This window comes from Sabethes cyaneus, chromosome 2 (assembly GCF_943734655.1).
Source record: "Sabethes cyaneus chromosome 2, idSabCyanKW18_F2, whole genome shotgun sequence".
Taxonomy (NCBI): domain Eukaryota; kingdom Metazoa; phylum Arthropoda; class Insecta; order Diptera; family Culicidae; genus Sabethes; species Sabethes cyaneus.
In genome coordinates, this window is record NC_071354.1 from 152,129,135 (window position 1) to 152,150,178 (window position 21,044).

Here is a 21,044-nt window from a genome sequence, read left to right on the forward strand (position 1 = left end):
CCTCACCTTTCCGCTCTTCCCCCTCCTTCACCAAAAAATTTTCATTTCTTTCCCCTACCGTCCCATCATCAATTGTAGAATCATCGCTTCAAAAAAAAAAATAATATATATGCAAGACCGCATTTCAAGGTCAAGACTAAAAACATGAGATTAGTCTATTCGAATAGGTAATAACTAAAAATAGTGTAATTATTTATCAGTGACACTTCGGGTTGTTTGCGGAAGCATGGTGTTCCTTCACTAGTCCTTCGCTACATTTATTGCTAGTGCCTTGATGAAGTTCATGCCCTTTTACGCGCCTTAAATTGTTAGCGCACTTGGTGGGGGCCAGTCTGACCAACCGCACGCTCCGGTGCTACAAATATGAAGTGATGTCTGAAATTCTTTCACCTCAAATCTTGCAAAAAGTAACGACTTTTGGAAAAATGGTCATCCAGTAAAACTTGGAAATAAAAATGCGATTCTGTTTAAGTCTTAGCAAAACATAGAGCATAAAATTGAAGCGAAATCAGATACACGAATGATTTCATGTGAAGTAGCTATATACGGACGAAGTCTGCCTCCCCCCAACGCAACGTAGCGAAGAAGGAATACTTTCTCACATATTTCATTGTCAAAAACAGGAAATTCCTTCTTACAAATGCATTGGTTGGATAAATGGGGAAAAGTTTCGCAGCGCAAAAGTTAAAGGTGTCTCGCCGCCAATTTACCTTCCGTTTCCAGGAGGGCAGAAAGTTGGATCAATGTGTTTCTGTATTGTTGTTCTACCTGTTTTGATACAGCTTTACGAGGGTTGAGAAAATATATTTTTTTGCAATACACTTTTATGGTTGTTTCATTATAAGATTATTCTGACCACGATGAAAACATAATAATTACGTGAAAGCAAGTTAGCAGAACAATCTTGCAATTTTGGTATAATATTTTGGTTTATTTTTTTTGTGTATTTAAACGATGTGATCTCTCTGAAATTTTTAAAGCTTCAATTTGTAAATAGTTTCCAACCATTGTATATCATTACAAGCCTTGAGGAGTAAAAATGCTAGTGAATGGTGAATGGTGAATTACAGGATGGTTTTAAATAGCTCAAATGTTCTGTATATCATTTTCTCATAAACACAATTTACTTTCGTACACTATTTACATTTTCGTACAATTGAGAATTTTTTTCAGCTCAGCTTAGTTGCTTTAATAGACTGGTTGCAAAACGAATCAAATGATAAAATAGTTTATTGTGCAACTTTCTCGCATTCTGTCCTTTCTAACTGACCAAGTCACTTACGACCAAAACGCTGCACTACCGAAAAAAGGAAGATATGTGGGGCCAACAATCGCTGGTACTAGAAACGGTATTACGAAGCGAAAAAGGGCGTGATCGTTCCAGTTTTGAGGCCTCTACCTAGGCCCCAAGATGCGCCGCGGCGCGCCGGTGTGGTATAACTTACTTTAGCAGCCGAGAGCCGGGATGCCTTTTGGCGTATCTAGAATTCCTCTCCATTGTACTCGGTCCTGGGCTACTCGTCGCTAATTCGTTGTGCATCTCGACATACGCAAGTCGGCTTCAACCTGGCCGAGCCATCTAGCACGTTGGGCCCCTCTATTCCTGGTGCCGGTGGGGTTCTTGAAGAGAACGGATTTCACTGCACAGTCGTCCGGTATCCTTGCAACGTGTCCGGCCCACCAGTCTCCCAACTGTCGCCAGGTGTACGGGGGAATCTCTCCAAGCAGTGCCTGTAGCTCGTGATTCATACGCCTCCGCCACCTTCCGCTTTCTGTTTGCACTCCGCCAAAAATAGTTCGCAACACCTTTCGTTCAAATACGGCTAGTGCACGTATGTCCTCCGTAAGCAAAGGTACTGTCTCAGGTCCGTAGAGGACTACCGGTCTGATTAGCGTTTTGTACATCGTCAGCTCCAGCCGCCTCCAAGAATAGGGCCGTACGTAGTACGTTTTTCCAGCACAGAATCCATCACAAGTACACCTGGAGGTCACCCAATCAGACATAATCACAGATCGACCACGTTTTGATCGACAGTCGGCACTTCTCAGACATTATCGACGTCAGATCCTATCAATGCGCTAACGTTGACTCGGCCCACTACCTAGTGATGGTTAAAATGCGCCCAAGACTCTTCGTTGTGAACAACATTCGGTACCAACGCCAGCCTCGGTTAGATCTCGCGCGGCTGAAGCAGCCAGACGTCGCCGCAAGCTACGCGCATTCACTCGAAGCTGCGCTGCCGGAAGAGAACGAACTGGACGAAGCCCCTCTCGAGGACTGTTGGAACACTACCAAAACAGCCATCAGCAGTGTAGCGGAGAGCTCCATCGGGCATGTGGCCCGAAATCAGCGGAACGATTGGTTTGACGAAGAATGTAGGAGGGTGATGGATGAGGAGAACGCTGCGCGGGCGGCCAAGATGCGCAGTGCCACATGTCAGAACGTGGAAAGACACAAACAGAAGAAGATGCAGCGAAACCAAATCTTTCGGGAGAAAAAGCGCTACCTGGAAGAGCAGGAATATGCAGAGTTGGAGCGGCTGCATCATTAACAGGAAACGCGAAAGTTCTACCAGAAACTGAACGGATTCCGCAAAGGCTTTGTGCCGCGAGCCGAAATGTGTCGGGATAAGACTGGCAGTATTCTGACGGACGATCGTGAGGTGACCGATAGGTGGAAGCAGCACTTCGACGAACACCTGAATGGCGCCCAGGCGGAGATCCATGGCGGCGGGGAAAGCGATTTCGGCGGTGCAACAAACGGGGAAGAGGTGCCAGCCCCAACGGTAAGCGAAGTTAAGGAGGCCATCATGCTGCTAAAGAACAACAAGTCAGCTGGAAAAGATGGCATCGGAGCGGAGCTTATTAAAATGGGACCAGAAAAGCTGGCCGTTTGTCTACACCGACTAATTGTTATAATTTGGGATACGGAACAGCTACCGGAGGTGTGAAAAGGTTGAGGTTATCTGCCCGATCTATAAAAAGGGCGACAAGTTGGACTGTGAGAACTATCGAGCGAACACCGATCTCAATGCCGCCTATAAGGTGCTGTCCCAAATCATTTTCCACCGACTATCACCAATTGCGAATAGATTTGTGGGAACTTATCAAGCCGGCTTCGTCGAAGGTCGGTCTACAATGGATCAAATATTTACACTGCGGCAAATCCTCCAAAAGGGATGTGAATACAAAGTTTCCACGCATCATTTATTCGTTGATTTCAAAGCCGCATATGATACTATCGACCGGCAAGAGTGTACGTGTACTGCTACAAGGTAATGGTCTGAGTTGATATCCGCACCCCGTAGGGAGCGTACGTTAGTGATGTTCGAGAAAAACCGGCCTTCGATGAGAATATGGTCGATTTGGTTTGAAGTTCGTTGGTCAGGTGATCTTCAGGTGACTTTGTGGATATCTTTGTGGGGAAAGAAGGTGCTTCTGACCACCAAGCCTCGGAAAGCTGCAAAGTTGATGCATCGCTGGCCGTTATCGTTCGTGTCGTTGTGCAGGCTATGGGTCCCGATCACCGGTCTATATCATTGCTTCCCTGCCGACCTGGGCGTTCATATCCCCGATGACGATCTTGATGGCCCGTCGTGAGCAGCTGTCGTACGCTGCCACCAGCTGCGTACAGAACGCTTCCTTGTCGTCTACCTTCGTGTGGACAATGCACGTTTATGATGGTGTAGTTGAAGAAACGGCCTTTTATCCTCAACACGCACATCGTTTCATTGATCGCTTTCCATTCCATTACGCGATCCTGCATTTTGCCCAACACTAGGAAGCTCGTTCCCAGCTCGTTGGTCGCTTAACCGCTCTGGAAAAATTGGGCTTTGCCGCCATGAATCCTGCAACAGATCTCCTGCAGTGCCACGAGGTCAAACTTTCGGGATATAACTGATCGAGCAGCACCCGGTCGCCACCAACGAAATTTAGCGATCTGCAGTTTCAGGTACCAAGTTTCCATTCCATGTCCTTATTTCGTCGCCTTAGTCCATGCCGAATGTTCCGTGTAAGATTTCCTTGATTCTTTTTAGCTTTACAGTTTTGGTAGGTCCAAGGCCTACGCTACCGAGTCTCGTGATGGGGCTGCCATCTTACAGTCAGTGTCGAGACACACTGTGCCTTCTTCCCTGTTGGTAAACGACCTTAGTTTCCACCGGGGTTGGTTACCCGATCTCCGCTAAAGTTGCTCGTATTCCGGCTGGTACCACGAGGAGGTAGGGGTAGGAGTTGCTGGATAAGAGGCTAAAGATCACTATGGGGTCTGTTTTACGCATTATCCAACCATTTACCAACTATATGGTATAACCATTGAACCATTTGAGGACTGGCAAAGCACAACCTTTATAACCGTTTTATAAGCACGCAACATTTTTTCTGATTTACTCATTGGCAACTCAGTTGATTTTTTGACGTAGCACTACGTTTTAGTTTAAAGCAGAAATCTTCATTATTGAATCTGCAGAACTTCCTTCCCACAAAATATACCGATGGGTGGTGCTGCCTACCCGCTGTAGTTTGAACTTAATTGGCCTAATGAATATTGATGTATACGGGTGACCTGCACGACATTCAGTCGCTTTATTATTTGCACTAGGAATCAATTTATAGGGATTTTTAAAATACCAACTTTGTGCAGTCCTGTTTACGTTAAATATTCAGTTATTTCACACACAACTTCACAGATATGAATAGCTGAAATAGTTAAAAGGTCTTATATAAACAAACAAACAAACAAACAAACAAACAAACCATTTCCTTCGTGTATTGTGAAGACTATCATTATAAAAAATAGGTTTATACCTAATAAATTCATGTTATTTTTTGGTGATTTCAGTTATGGCGACCGAATGGTGATTTGTGCCCGTGCCGCATGGTTAGATCCATTAATTCAATTTAATAACATTGCACCGGGTATTAAAACATCGAATTTAACAAAATTGCATCGGGTATTAAAACATAGGCGTTACCGGCCGTCTATTCTTATTTACATCTACTGCATGTTGGATAATCTTCTTCGTTCCTTATGCAAATTTCGATTTCCTATAAACATGAAGGAGAAACCACGAGATTTATGGGTAAGTGGTGAGGATGCATAACAGAGGTTTTCTGCGGAACGATTCCAAGCACAAACGACTCTGCAGCAAAACCGAAGTAGGGTTAGTGGGTGTTCCAATTAAAAGTTTAAATTAATTTTGATGAGTTGTTTCGCTGTCAATTGAATTAATTAAAAGTTGCTCAACAACTTAGTAAAGAAAGATGCTGGTCGTTGGTAAGTGAACTAGTGAAATAAAAGTTCTTTGGAGCTATCTGCAATCTATTGTATGTATTGTGGTTTATGCAATTTATTATCAAACTAGATATTAGTAATGGACAGAATAGACATCTACTCTTTAATTTTTTGATGTCACTGGTCAATGTTATATTGTTAATTTTTTGACACATTATCAGTCTCACATTCTAGATCCTTTACTGGGCAACATTTAGTATTTCCTACTCAACAACATTTCTATTATTTTACTCTGAGTATTATTTGAACCAGGTTTAAACATAACGTTTCTTTTTTCTGTTTCTATCTTGTTAGTAAAACTACAGGCAAGCGTCTAGTCTGTGGGTCTTTCATCTTTTTAATTTAATTACGATTGTAATTTGATATTTTAAAATTGATCAACCTCATGTTTGTGTATTGTTATATAAATGAAGTTAGATATTTGAATAGCTTTTTTAGCGACGACGTTTGGTGATACAACTTTTATCATTTTTGATATCGACTTATACAGATTAAATTATTTTGTACTTCATATGAGGGACAGTCAATTATTTTTCAAAGCTTACATATATTTTTTCCCAGTTCTTCCAATGTTCGTTCTTCACAAAAAAACACATATGAGGGAGATATGAAGTACGGTTGATGATCATTTACCAATTCCTTAGTCTATTTGAAAGCCTGTTGTTATATTTTTTTATAATTTCCAGGAAAATTCTCACAGTCGAAGCTAAAAGTAAAACTTATTATCATTATGTCAGGAACATCATTAGTTAGACTCTCCTAACTAAGGAATTGTCGAAAGTCTGCTTTCACGGAAACTTTATGAAAAACAACGGAATGCAAAAAATACACTCATTCTACCCCCATGTCATCGTTAACAAGCAAAGAAGCTCATAAAATAATGAAAGTAAAACTTTACACTGCATAATTAAATCATATATTCTCTCGGGCATATGAAAAGTGTATATGCATGCCGTCGTCGCCGACATTAATTATAAAAAAATAAACAGCTAACTGCATTTAAAAACTCTCATCAGCAATGCGGTTCAGTCTCCAAACATGCTCCCTATTCAGTGGCAAACAACCAGCATTTGCCTCCTGACAACAGCGCACTGAACCCAAACCAGCTAACCAGTCAGCCAGCCAGCCAACCGACCACCCACCAGCCAGAGCGGTACCACTTTCTGCCTTCTGGAAACTTTGAGCGCAAAACATTCGCTCCACCGAACAGGGGACGAACCTGGACTGCCTGCCTGGCTTTGAAAAAGTTGTTAGAAATGAATAACGTGCCATTATTTTTATCCAGAGGCCAGCATGAACTGAAACGCCTTTCCGGATCAACCGACCGCCCGGTTGGTTAGTTTGGTTGGCCTGGGCTAAAAGGAAACCAGAACTGCCACAACATGGGAAAGGTGTCTAGTGCAATTCAGGTCCACTAGCGCAAGGACCAGTGCAGCACAAGTAGTAAAGTATCGCTCCCCCTCTGTCTTAGCTTCATGTAAGTGCGCTGGTAGTTGCTATAGCGGCTTTATGGTTCGTGCATTCTAATTACCCATGAAACGATTTGAAGGAAGCGTATGTGTGCCGTTACTGTTGATTCGCCAAAGATCGTTTCTACAATTGTACGTTCGGTTGGCATGTGGCATAACTACATAGTATGACTACTATTATTTCTGCTCGATGTGCACACTTTTCTGTTGTGACTATGGTGATGATGGTTCCGGGTCGAATATAGAGCGAAAAGTTTTCTAATGGTTGTTACCGGTACCTTGCACATCACGTAGCGAGAGTATCTTATGCACTTTTCCAACTTTTTACTTACGCCAATCACGTGCCACCCGCTTACCGATGGATGAGTGTACCCGGTAAAGGTAATTGTATGCACTTGGTGTCCTCTCTGTGGAAGACCATTACGGACACTTTATGAGCGTGCCCGGCGCTCATGAAACTTTGTTTCAGTTATGGTCAATCCTTGAGAACTGCGATTGACGCAGGTTTGAACACCTCATCGAGGCTTTGGTTGTATGTTTTTTTTTCTTAACATAGAATGAAATATTAGTAGATCACACTTTTTACTAGGGTATATTGCCGCGTCGTCGTAATTGCCTATTCCCGTCCTATCCTACACAAATCATTAAAAATATCAGCATTTTTACGACACACAATACAAAACTAGTTATTCTCTAATAGAGTTTGTTGTCTATCATACGCGATCAATCAAAATAAGCTGATATCTATTTAAATGCTTTTTGTCATTAAAGAATTTCTACCAGTCAAATTTCCTACGTTTTTTCGTGCGACGAAGAAGAAAATGTCGACTAATCGTTTTATTTTCTGTCATTCATAAATGAAAATAACTCACGCAAGGCATTGTCGTTATTCTACAGCCAGGAAAACTTGCTTGACCTGCAGAAATTTTGCAGAATAACATTTGTCATGCGGTCCTACACAAATTCATGCGCGTTAACTTCGTAAAAATCCTACACAAATACATGCGCGTTAGCTTCGTAAAAATTGTTATGATTTTTAGTTCGGACGAAGAAAAATTTTGATGGACGGATTTTAAAACGGTACTACGAATTTTAGAAATAAAGTCAGTTGCGTAGTTTCAATAATATGCTTTAATAATCGCTTTTCATTGATTTCAAAGTTCTTGGATCGCAAGGTAAATGTGTTTTAGTCAAATCAGCACAAAAACTTTTGGAGTATTCATTAAATCCATCCAACAAATGATGAAAATTAGAATGGCTTTACTTACTACGACGGGAATTAGAAATAAACCCTATTAAGTTTTAAAATGAGCTTTAAATAATAAAAAAAAGGCCCGGTCGAAGTGCTACATTCCGATTTCGAAACTTGATTAGTGCCACAATCCTATTGTCTCTTACAGCAAAGCCTAGGTTTAAATAACCTTAAAATATCCATGATTTTTAGAACTGGGGTGTGTAGAATGTGTAGAAGTTTGAAGCTGACATTTGATGCCATTTTGAAATCCAACAAATAATTTTTGCACTGAATATGCAGTCGTTTTAATCTGAAATTAAAGAAACGAAGAAAACTTTTTCCAAATTAAATTCCATCAACTATTAATATTTATTCGCGACAGACACGTATTTCACCCGTACAGTTAGCTCCGGGGTACGATGCTGGCCCAACAAGCCAAATGTCGTAGGTTCGAATCTCGAATGGGTGGTGCCGCTATAGAGTTAATAGGACCTTTGCACTAGCATCGTAATTTTCCTGTACTCTAATAACCGGCTGCGAAGTCTGTCGATAAAGAAGGGTCAAGTTCTGAAGGGCGTTTTATCCCCTGACATGTTTATGGTGTTGGCGCTATTAACGAAAAAAATAAGATAAAATTTACGCTTCGGAAGATACAGCCTTTTCTAAAACTTTTTCAAGGAATCGTTAAGAACATTTGTTTTTTTTTTCATTTTTATTTACTTGTATATGACTATACGCGGTCATGACGTAAACTATTTTAGAAAGAATGAAGTGTCTGATGCGAATAATGATTAAGAAGTCTCAGTTGGTACCCGAGTGTTTTACTAACTAAACTATCGTCACCTGCTATGTTAGGTAATCTAATACCTAATTTTGTTTTTTGCTCCCAATGTTATCACTCTCGTATACGCATCACATACTTCCCCATGAGACGATATTATTTGTATGACTGCTCATAGTTTCTACCGCCGAGAAGATAGACTGTTATCTACTCGGTCAATGAGAAAGTAACACAGTAGTACACAGTGGGGATTCTTTCGGAAAAAAATCCTTTTTTTCTATATCACAATATTTTGTACTATCCGACAAATCTTTTAGATATGTCGGGAGTACAACGTGCCCACGCATCATATTTTCGCGCATTTCAGGACAGCATACGATACAGTTGAAGGCGAACAGCTATGGCAGATAATGCACGAGTATGGTTTTCCAGACCAACTGACGCGGCTGATCAAAGCTATCGTGGAGCGAGTGATGTGCTACGTTTCGAGTCTTTTTGAATCGCGCAGAGGATGGCAGCAATGGGATGGACTGTCCTGTATGTTATTCAATATCATTATTGAAGGCACTATCCGACGAGGTACGTGGTAGATCAACAGATCTCGGGGTTGCTCAAGGGACTTATTTCTTCAGTCGGCGATAGCCCGATTGGGGTCGCATTGAATACACTAAGTCTGAAGTCGAAATGGCTTGCTCTATTATTCGAAGGGTTTGCTTTTATAGTTGAATTTTGGTAGAAAATATCGATAATGCATATCGATATTTTCCCTATTCTAAATGCATTCCTACAGCTAAAAAGAGATAGACTACTGGGACAGAAAGATTCTTTGTTCGATACATTTGGTTCTGGAATTGTAATTTGAATCCTTACTGAACACCGAGTCACATCGGCCACCGACGGGTCGGAGAGACAGCTCAGCAGAATACGTGCACTTGTGAAGTGTATGCATGGCGCTGGTGCTTGCGTTTGGTGCCCGCCGTGTGGCTCAATACGGTCGAAGTTTTGTCTGTTTTGTTTTGACCTGTTGCATAATATTTGTTTACATGATGATGTGTATGGCTAGGGTAGAGTACGGATAGTACACGAGACATAAAGCTTGCTTCAGATAGTATTGGAACAAAAACAATTGCGTGTATTTCAGTCACTTATTATTTAATTCAAGATCTTTTCTTACATAAATGTAGCATTTTCTTCATACTTTTAAGAAAAAATACGGATAAAATTATTCGTCACAGTTTCGAAGGAATTCTCGAACTTTTTCTGTAATATGGCTCATTAGGCGGCGCACACTTTCTTCGTCCATCGTTTTGGCTATCTTATTCCACCAGGTCTTCATCTGATTGGTGTCTTTGACAACTGTTCCCATTGCCTTGAACCTCCTCTTCATGATTGACCAGTATTTCCCAACAGGGCGGAACTGGCGGCAATTGGGTAGGTTAAGGTCTTTCGGAACAAACTGGACCCTTTTCTCTGCATATCATTCTTGAACGACTTTGCTGTAATGTCATCTTACCAAATCTAGTCAAAACATCACGGGATGGTGGTGGGATCGAATGAACGGCAAAATTTCTCTATTGGAGACACTCATTTTGGTACAGTTCCGACGTCATTGTCTTATTTGTAACGAAAACTTTCGTTTTTCTGCCACAGCTGGAAATGCCCTACCAAATCTTAAATGTTCGTGTAAATTTGTCGGCAAAAACAAATTTAAATTTGCTTGGAACATCCCTCCGAGCCGTTGCAAAGAAAAATTTTTGGCCTGGCATTTGCCCGAAGTCAGTCATGACATAAGTTTCATCATCCATCAGAAGACACCCATCGAACTTGGTTAGCACCCGGTTGTATAGCTTTCGAATACGGATTTTGGCCACACTATTCTGTTTTATGGTTCGGTTCGGCTGTTTGCTAGCTCGATACGACTTGATTCCTTCCCGGAGTCGAATTCTCCTCAAGGTACTATGGGCAGCATCGAATTTTCTGGTCAAATTACGGTCCAACAGATTGGGATTCCTCTTGATGGTCTTCGAAATCTTACCACGCAGTTTCCGGTCGACAGTTCTACTTCGATGATAAGCTTGAGACTTCCGAATCGTCGTCAATGTTTCCTTATACCGTTTGATAACGCCCCATACGGTATTTTTGGGCAAATCCAGCTGTTTAGGTAGCCTAAATGCAGACTACAATGGATTTTCCAAATAACTTTGCACAATTTTTCGGCTTCCATGTTGTTTGTTTATAAAATACAGTCGTTTTGCGGAATGTCAAAACAACATAGGTGAAGCTAACAAAATTTCCGACACGTGGGCGTTAAGAAAAATGCAAAGTTTTGTTCTAATTCTAAATGAAGCAAGCTTTATTTGTTTTGTTTTCCCGCTTATTCGCTGATTGACTCGTTCTCTACGTTCTCTACACAAGGCTCGCGGCGTACTGTCACTCCGCTAATCTGACACATTCATGTTCGGATAATTTTGACTCGATAATCCGGCAGTCAAACTAATGTCAGCGTGGGTCGTGTTTACATCCACACATAAACAACTCCGGATATCGAAAAACTTTGTCATCGAAAAAGCAAATTTGTTATATATACTCAGTTAACTCAATTTCAACAAAATACTTTTGAACTCTTGGTCAGCCTCGAAATAACCACAAGCACGCAATCTAATGAGAAGAGCAATGGAAAATTGTAGTCCTGGCAATACTACATAAGTGCTATCTTGACGCAAACCGAGATGCCCAACGAAGTTATTGTAATAATTTCTAAGTAGGGTAGATGCTCCATTAGTCGTGCCACTAAGCACAATATAACTTCATTTTTCTTGTTTATTGAGGTATTTGCTTCAATTAATGCTAGTGGGATATAAATTTATCAAATATAAGCTATTTGTCACAAGGAAAGACAATTGCTTTCGTTGTACGAGAAGCTTTATAAAAAAATGAATTTTCCGATTCAATTATATTGTACCAACAGTTGCGCTAATGTTTCCTTAATTAAGTTTGGTGTTCCTTTAATTGTGTTATTCTATATACATCGCTAGGTTGCTAAGTGAAAAAACATCGTAGCAAAGCTATAGAAATGAGCGCCTATAGTTGTGCGCTCCAACTGCGCGTATAGTTGCGTTAGATTTTGGAAAATTGGCATTTTAGCAAACTTTTACTTCTAAGAACCTGTTTTATATAATGAACGTAATTGTTTTATCTAAAATGCTACGGTGACGAAAATATGCATTAATAATGAATAATAGCGCAACTATTGGTACTACCACAACTATTGGATCAACTACCCTAACTATTGAGAATGGCGTAGAATGAAAACATTATCGTTTTCATCCAGACGCTCGATTCAGCAGCATTTTTTCTTCACTACGAGTAGGCGATCCATGAAGTCTGCATTTTTCTTTAAATGATTATTCAGGAGCGATTAAACTTCTTGAATTTCGATAGAATGTAGGTTTAAATAATTTCTGAACGTTATATTTAAGGTGGAATTAGCAGTAATCGATTCTGCCAATTTCAAAAGCAGTTTTTTTGTTTGAAACAAAAATTCTGTTCATGAAAATATATTCGCTGTGTTCAGATTGACAAGAAGAAAGCAGTATTTACATTTTTTCAAACAGAACTGCTTCCGAAATTGGGCTCTCCGACGAAAAGTTAATGACTGCTAATTTCCCGTTAAGCAAAACTATTCGTGATACAATGACAAGCTTTAGTGATAATCGATACATGTAGATGTCCAAGCTTTGGCAACTCACATGGCCACCGTGAGTTGTCGAAACTGTATCATCTTTATTTGTAAAGCATTCACATGTTGGTAAAACGCAGGCAGGACGTGTGCAATGATTATGAAACTTTTACTTACCATCGGATATTTGTATTCTACATTAAAAAAACATTTTGTGAAATAATCTTGGAAACTTCTTAACTACCATATCATTCCTTGTGCGAGGCACATAATTTATACAGTGTTTAACGTCTTTCCTGCTGGCGCTAAATTTGTAAGCTAATGTCATCAACAAGTTTATTGCTGAATTCTGGACGTTCACCCTCGACAATTGAACCTAGAAAAACAAACTATCGCAATGTTAATTTATTAGATACAAAAAAATAATCATTCTGGGGTTCGGAAGTTGCTTAACTAAGTCTAGTTTCACTAGATGGTAAAGAAATATTTGTTCATGTGTATCTTTCATCCAGAAATTTCTGGTGGAATATCGTTAATTTACAGGTTAATATCATTTTACCTCGGCATTGGAGATTATTCAGCTTGCTCAATCCAGCTTCCACCCGTAAGGTGCAGGAGTGCCACGTGTGTTCTGTTGGCGAGCATTTATTTCACTTGATGATCCGCGATATGGTTGCGGGTTAGCTCCATAAACCTGACTACGCTGATCAACGGTCACCGGATAGGGACCACTGGAACTTGTATCCGAGCCGGCCGGCTTTCGTTCGCTGAACAAACTGCCAGAGCTTTTGCTGTTGATGAAATTTCTAGCATCGAATAGTCCTCCAAGACCTCCTGCACCACCAGCTTGGCCAGCAGCCGGCCCAATGCCCAACCGTTGGTTGATGTATGTTCCGACTTGTTGTTTAACGGCATTGGATACCGCATTCTGTATACCACCAAGAATACTACCGAAGAAACCACCACCCGAGGAAGAACCTGTCGGCTTCTGTGTCGGCACCACAATGTTGCCGGTGGAACCGTCAAACTGTCCCGGCCGCCGATTTCCAGCGTTACCTCCAGCACCACCGGCACCACCACCACCTCCGTAGTAATTGTTGTTGCTACCTCCTGGGGGATAGTAGGGAGCAGTGGGTTTGGGCTGGCTAGGGGGAAGTGCTGGGTAAGGATTTCCATATGGATTAGGTGCCGAAGGGGATGGATTGGGATGGACAGCACCCGGCCGATTATTGCTTGGCATGTCGGGATTCAAACCCAAGCTAGATAAAACGTCATCGTCTCCGGTCGGCGGAGCAGTCTTGGGCGGAGCCGGTTTGTTACTGTACAGATCGTTAGTGTTGTCTGAAAATTCACACGCACGGCAGGGGAAAAGGGGGGCGGATGAAAGAAACAAGAGAAAGAAAAAAAATAATAGAAGTGTAGTTTTAGTAACACAAAGAAAATAATAATTTGAGCAAATTAAACATATAGCAAATAACATAAACGGTATTTGTCGAATCTTAACAAGAACCGAAACTTTTTAGGTTTTAAAAAATGTAAGTAAATGATAACCACTACGTTCTTAGAACATTAACGATTTTAAATACAATGTACCGGCACCAAAATATATTGATATTTTACAATATACGTGACTACGTCAGTGGATTTCGGAACGTGGTTAATTACACTATGGTATTAGTATTCTTCATGTTTGCGTATTTCCCAAAGTGAAGCTTAACTATTTTCCGAAAAATTCACTGATCAACGACGTAAGGAGTTAGTAAGTACAAAAAATACATCTGTTAGTAAGACTAATTTTCTGATTCTGATTTTTTTGTTCTGCTGTAATTAAAATTTCCCTACTAAATGTATTTACATCATCTTCTTCGCGTTCGTTGTTACATATTTCTGTGACATAAAGGAAACCTCTCAGTCAGCCAATTTCGTATTATTTTTTTGGGAGGGGTTGAACCTCTTTACCCAATATGTGTCAACGCGGTTCGTTGTCGTCGGTCGTGGTTAGAGAAACGGTGTTGCCGGCTGAACTTACTGGCTGCTGATGAAAAAGTCCAGTCGAGTGGGAGCGCAAGGAGGATTAGAGTTTACCACCCTCAATCGAGGGATGTTTTAAACCTTTATAAAACTTTTCCATTCTTCCGCCTCTTCGTGTTCCGGTTTTAACGTTTGTATAGTTTGTTTAGTTCTGGGTGCTTTGGAATTGTTTTTGCCTGTGTTGACTGTTGCCTGCTTCTATTTCGCTAAATATTCAGTTTAAAGAGGGTACGACTGGATAGTGTAAAACTTGCTTGTCCTGTTTGTTCCACGTTTAGCTTCAGATTCACAACAAGGACTAAAATCTAATCAGGTATAAGGCTGTTGCGTTTAAATTTATATAGTATTACTGTGTGTATTTTTCCTGTTTTTCTCCATTGTTATTCTAACACAACTACGGTTTAGTGCTGGTTGTTTGTTTTTGCTCACTTCTTCGCAAACCGAGTGAGTTTGTAACTGGCTTCGTTTTGCTCGTGAAATATAATGGCTTACCGATATGCGAGCGTGGGGCCGGAAGTTGAATGGATTGCGTTTTTGTCTGTTTCCTCGTACAACATCATGATGGTAGCGTTAATAGTTGAATATGTTCTGCTTTGAACTTTTTCCAATGGAAGAACTTTCCAATAGTTTTGTTTCTTTCCTGCATCATTCTCTTATTTTTCTGTTTAGCTATACAAGTTTCCTTTAAAAGGTGTTGTCTTCTTCTCTCATACTAATTAATAATTATTTGTATTCTTTTAGTTTACTTCAAATTCAACTGCGATTGCATTTCTACTCTAAAACCGAAAAGTGGCGCTTTTCATCGTGCCAGTATTTATCCAGTTCAATTTGATTGAACCTGCTAACAATTTGGCCATTCAACTGATTGATATTCAATGGAAAATTGAACAAAGCTTCGATTGCATTCGTGGGAGTTTTGTTTTTCGATTCGGTGATGTGTTCTGTGGCTGTTCCGTTCGTTCACATTGATTGATAGCTTAGCTACAACAACAGTATGATAATTCGTGACTCCATTATAGATGCTGATAGCTTGTGAGTACAGTATGCGTGCTCAGGCCACGATAAGCAATTATTCGGTAGATGACTTTTGTTAAGTTTGTTGAAATGGATCCACCGTGGTCAAGTATTGATCGACAGGTTTGTTTTTTGTGTGCATATTCGGAACAATTTAGGACACGCCAGCTAATTTGTTGCTCAAGTGTTAATTTAATCAACATACTAGCGAGGATGGTCAGGTAAGACAAGCTAAACAACACAATAATGTTTTTGACATTGGACATTTTACTTGATGCTTGATACTTGATGCTAAACTTGATGCTAAACTTGAACTAAGCGAATGTTTTCTTAACAAAGATGTTTCAGCCTATTCATTTTTCAGCTTACTCTGACATATACCTATGTATCAATTTTCTCAACTTTTAATCATTCGTTTGATAAAAGTACTCCAAAGGAATCATCACTGCCGGTCACAGTTTAGCCAGATAGTCACTCATTTAATCCTATCTGTCGATAACTGTACTGTCTTTGAGGAACGTTTTTTGAAAAGCTTTTTACATCTCATTTATTTATAAATTGCGTGTTTACTGAAATTGAATAAAATCCACCATTAAACTACAGTTAACACTATGGTAAATTTTGTCCCGTTTTGTTCGATTTCGGTAAACACGAAATTTATTGCGGTTGACACGACTTGTAAACTAGTCTGATTCGATGTACAAAATTATCGGATAATCATGGGATAAACCGGTATAAAACGGATTGTTTTTATTTTTTTGACGTAACAATACATAATGTCTTTCTAGAACGTAGTTGGTATAGGGTGTCATTCCAAAAAATCTATCTTGAAAAGTGGTCAGATTTTGAACGCTTATAATGGTCTATGTGCCGACCCAAGTGAAGAAAAATATCAATTCTTGAGGTTGCACTATTAAAAAATTGAAAATAATGAAGCATTGTCGTCCAATTGGATCGCTACGTGATTGGTTGGAAAAGACGTCATCAAAGTTTTAACATGTTTTTAGAAAAAAAAAACAAGTTACAGAATCTCCCCATCCCAACAGGTCGACGAATCTTTACGACGATTAAACCTAGATCCATTTGATGCCTTTGCTTGGGCAGTACGCCAATAAAAGTTACAAAATCCACACGTCCCAACAGGTCGAAGATTTTACGCATGGCGATTAATCCCAGGCCAATTTGGGCAATTTGCTCTTGTTGTTACCAAATGCACATTTTTTCGTGGTTAGGTTTGAATATCTTTATGCAAAAAGGCAAAGCAAATTCTTGGACCAAACGGCTTTCTAAGACTTGACCCTTAATCTTAATCGACAGACTTCGTTGCCGTTGTTAGAGTACAGGACAGATACGGGGCTAGTGCAACAATCCTACTGACTCTATCTAGCAGCACCACCTAGCCGAGATTCGAACGACTCGAATTCGACTCGAAGCTAACTGGGTGCATTAAGGCTTAAAAGAATTTACTCTTCAAATCCAATGCATGCTATGATTTTTATGAGCAGTAATTCGAAAAAGATCAACCGAAGGCTGCTTCCCCGATACTACTGGGCTGTAAACAGTGCGTTTGGAAGACGTAAATACCCAATGATTGATATTTTTTTCTTCTCCGCTGGATTTACGATAAAACGTTTATTTTTTGCTTTGTTGAAAGGCGGAAGGAGAAGTTAGTTCGATTATGTGCTCGTACGTACTCAATACTCATAAATTTCTTCTAGGTTATAGAATCATAACATTCAGTAGGGTACGTTTTTTGTGTTAACTTTTCAATCGGATGGATAATATATCAAAACAGAGCTTGCATTAAATCTATCAAAATTAGGTAATAATTAGAAAACCACAGGTTAGACCGTCTTAACCCAAGCTGGTTCGATACTTCTGGTTGCAAGAACTTTTATATGACTTAAATTAGTCATATACCGGCTGCCATAATTGGTTTGGAATAACTTTGCTAATAGGGGAGCTACGAATCCAGATTTGATACATATTGCATTGTGTACCATCATTTGAAATATTTAAAGAGTGAAATCCATAGATTGTTGTAGATATATCAAATTATAGCATACACTTTGACCTAATAATGTTCAAATTGGAAATCTTTATACGAAAGGTCCATAGTATCAATATTAAGGGGAGGAACTGCGCCTATAGGTGTATACATTCGAAGTCCTACGTCAAGCTTGCCTTTGTGTCCTAGGACACAGATCCTTCTACATTTTTTCTTTCTCGTGTTTAGTCAGTCATTTTTATAATCCCTGACAGCAAACATGTGATGTTATCTAAACTTTATGAGACATTTTAAAATTATATACACCAAATAATCACTTCTTTTAGCTTCTCTTTTCATCTGTTCTATTTGATCTCTTTCTTTTTCTTTTATTTTCTTTTCTTCCCTTCTATTCTTGTCAGTTCTTATTTTCATTTTCTTCCTTTTGCCTTCTTCTATTTTGGGTATTTTTCAACTATCATAGAGGTTTGAACCGAAGGGTCCCAGAATCACATGATATCTTGTATACGGGCATAGTTGACAGACTCATAAATGTAAATATTATTAAAAAACTTCGTGATATTTTACTCTAAGCGAAATCATTCGATTTTATAGGGCATTTAATTATTCTCTAACGTTCCTTTTTCAAAAATTCATATCTCAAGAGCTAAACCGTACAATCAATATTCTTAACAAATATTAACATGCAAGCGGACTTCCCTAGTAATCTAGGAAAAATCCAGAGGTAAAACATTCTAGAGAAAAGTGGAAAAAGCTGTCTAACAACTCATGGACAATTTGAAATTAATTTTTTTCCATTTCGTAAATTCATAATCTTTCATGAAACAAATATTATAAAAAATTTCCAAGAATTAAAACATCAACATCTTTGAAGTTATTGAAGTTCGGAGACCTTTCCGGCCATTTTGTGTAAAAATGCCCTCTTTTATTTTCTCTTCTTTTTCCTTATTCGCCTTTCTCTTCTTTTCTCTGCTCTTCTCTTCTTTCCGCTTCACTTAGTTCTTACTCTTTTTTTTTCTTATTTTCTCGTTTCTTTTCTTCTGTTGTGTTTTATTCTCCTCCCTTCAGTTCTTTACGATTTTGTAGTTAGCTCCGGGGTACGACGCTGCTGGCCTAACAAGCCAGTCGTCGTATGTTCGAAACTAGGCTGGGCGGTGCCGCTATAGGAGCAATAGGATCTTTGCACTAGCCTCGTCATTGTTCTGTACTCTAATAACCGGCTGCGAAGTCTATCGATAAAGAAGGGTCATATTCTGAAGGACGATTTTTTCTTTTCTTCGCTTGGCTATTCTTCTATTCTATCTTTTCTTTTCTTCTATTCTCCACTTATTTTCTTTTTTTATCTATTATCTTCTTTCCGTTTTTCAGTTGTTTCTCTCTATTCTCTGTCTTTTTTTTTGCTATTCTCTCTCTCTTTTTCGTTTTTCTTGTCACCTTTCTTTCTTGTCTTCTTTTCTCTTAAATTCTTTTTCTCTTTTCATCTATTTCTTTTCGTTTTCCCTTCTGTTCTATACTCTTCTTTCCTAATTTTCGTTCATTCTCTCATTGGTTCTAAATCCTTAATCTATTCCCTTTATTTTTCTCCGTTTTTATCTTTACTCTTCTTATTTTCTCTTTCTCTTCTATTATTTGTTATTTTCTTCTCTTTTGTTTGTTTTCCCTTAGCGTTGTTTTCAACTTAAGTTTTGGGAAATAAAATTACTAGTTTTCAGAAATATTTTTCTTCGACATTTTTTTTACGTAGGACTCCGACTCTCTTTAAGAGCCCGCACTCGCTGATTTCGTTCGCTTACATGCAGGCTTGGTATACACTTTTCGCTTCGATTTTGCTCTTTTGATTACTGCATCTCAGCCAAGCAAAATTCGAAAAAGTGGGCGGGGGCGTTTGTAGAATTTGTTATTATCTACAATATTGCTGAAGTAAGCATTACTGTGCATTTTGTATTTATGGCGCTATAAGGCTGCTACCCTCTTGGTAGCAAAAAATGCGCTCTTTTTGCTACCAACGGCATTGCTGCCCTACAGCGCCGTAAATACTAAAGATAAAACTTCACTTTCTTCAGCAATATTATGGATAATTACTAGCTCTACAAATACCTCATACACCACTTTTTCAAATTCTGCTTGGCTGAGGAGCAGTAACCAAAAGAGCAAAATGAAAGCGCAAAGTGCATGCCAAGCCTGCTTACATGTAACGTTTTTATTAGGCATTCATAACTTCCCCGCATTCTAATGGGTTTTCGTATGAGTCAAGGAGAGATTTTTCCATTTAATCCAAATTCTACATAGGTTCAGATAAGACACTCAGAAATAATTCTTTTTATTTTTATGATTGTTGCCCTAATCGACTCGAACTTTTCGTAGATATGTTTGAAGCCAATATTCTGCAGTAATCGTAAAAGAGTTAAAAATATTTGTATTTTCATGTTCTCATGGTTTGAGGATTAAAAGACTAATTTATATTTTTTCTGGAGACACAGTGTTTTGTTCCTTCCGGCAAGAAAACGGATATTTCTGGTTTCTTTCTGTCGAAAATAGAGCAAGGACGGGCAAAAGTGCGTTGGGGGTAAAAGTGCGTTTCAATGGTTTATCAGTGCAGATTCCGAGTAAATTGACTACATTAGCATGGATGCAGTCTCCCATCCACCATCCCAGTTGATAGCTTGAATCTGTCGTAAACGTTTGCTGTTTACGAGGCATGGTAAATGTTATCTTAGAGTGATATTCATATAATATTTCATCATACGGCAAACACGATATCAACAGGAGGATATTACTTGTTGAAAAATTGTAGCAGCATTTGAGATCACTCACATATCTCTATCGAAAATGCGGTAAAAAGAATTTACAAAATATATTTCGCTTTTCCATAATTTGATCAAACCTCGTCAAGCGCCTAGCGGGGCAAAAGTGCGATTCACGGACGGGGCAAAGGTGCGATTCACGGACGGGGCAAAAGTGCGATTCATGGACGATGCAAAATGCACCATATTGCAGATACTAGAAATGGAAGTTCTGCAGAAGACTGTTTGCTCTACAGATGCTGACTGAAGGAAAACAGTGTCTATCCACTGATGAAACAAAAAAAAGGTTGGTAAATTTTTGATCTGTCGGAGGCTGCAGTACGCCAGCGGAAAATAGGCAAGGTGCAAATTGAGAATATTCCTTACCATAATATATCGCAGATTGAAAATATTATGGTTTTGTTAGCTACTGCTGTGCTAATTTCATCGATTCAAGCTTCGCACTTTTGCCCCGCTAGTGGGGTAAAAGTGCGATTCGGCACTTGATCAGAAAAATTAAGAATTTATTTTGCATAAGACTATTACTCCAGATGGTTTATAGTTGAATGTGAAGATATTGATTTATTGCATCAATATAAAATATATTTTACTTTTGTGCTTCTTTATATCTCATGAAAATTGATGACATTTCAAACATCGTACTTATCCCCCGCCCTATTCTAATTATTTTCACAACTGTTGAAGGTTATGAAAATATTTTATGCATTAAATCGGCGTAGAGAAAGATTGAT

At 39.3% G+C, this 21,044-nt stretch overlaps 1 protein-coding gene across 3 annotated transcripts in view; it reads right to left on the reverse strand.

Moving 5' to 3' along the window:
- Positions 1 to 12,853: 12,853 nt before the first annotated feature.
- LOC128733427 (translation initiation factor IF-2-like) overlaps positions 12,854 to 21,044 on the reverse strand; it is a 145,626-nt gene continuing 137,435 nt past the window's right edge. For all 3 annotated transcript variants that reach the window (XM_053827001.1, XM_053827002.1, XM_053827000.1), the window contains one exon: positions 12,854 to 13,797. In XM_053827001.1, the coding sequence (XP_053682976.1) occupies positions 13,043 to 13,797 (755 nt within the window). In that variant the 3' untranslated portion in view covers positions 12,854 to 13,042. The remainder of the gene's footprint in view (positions 13,798 to 21,044) is intronic.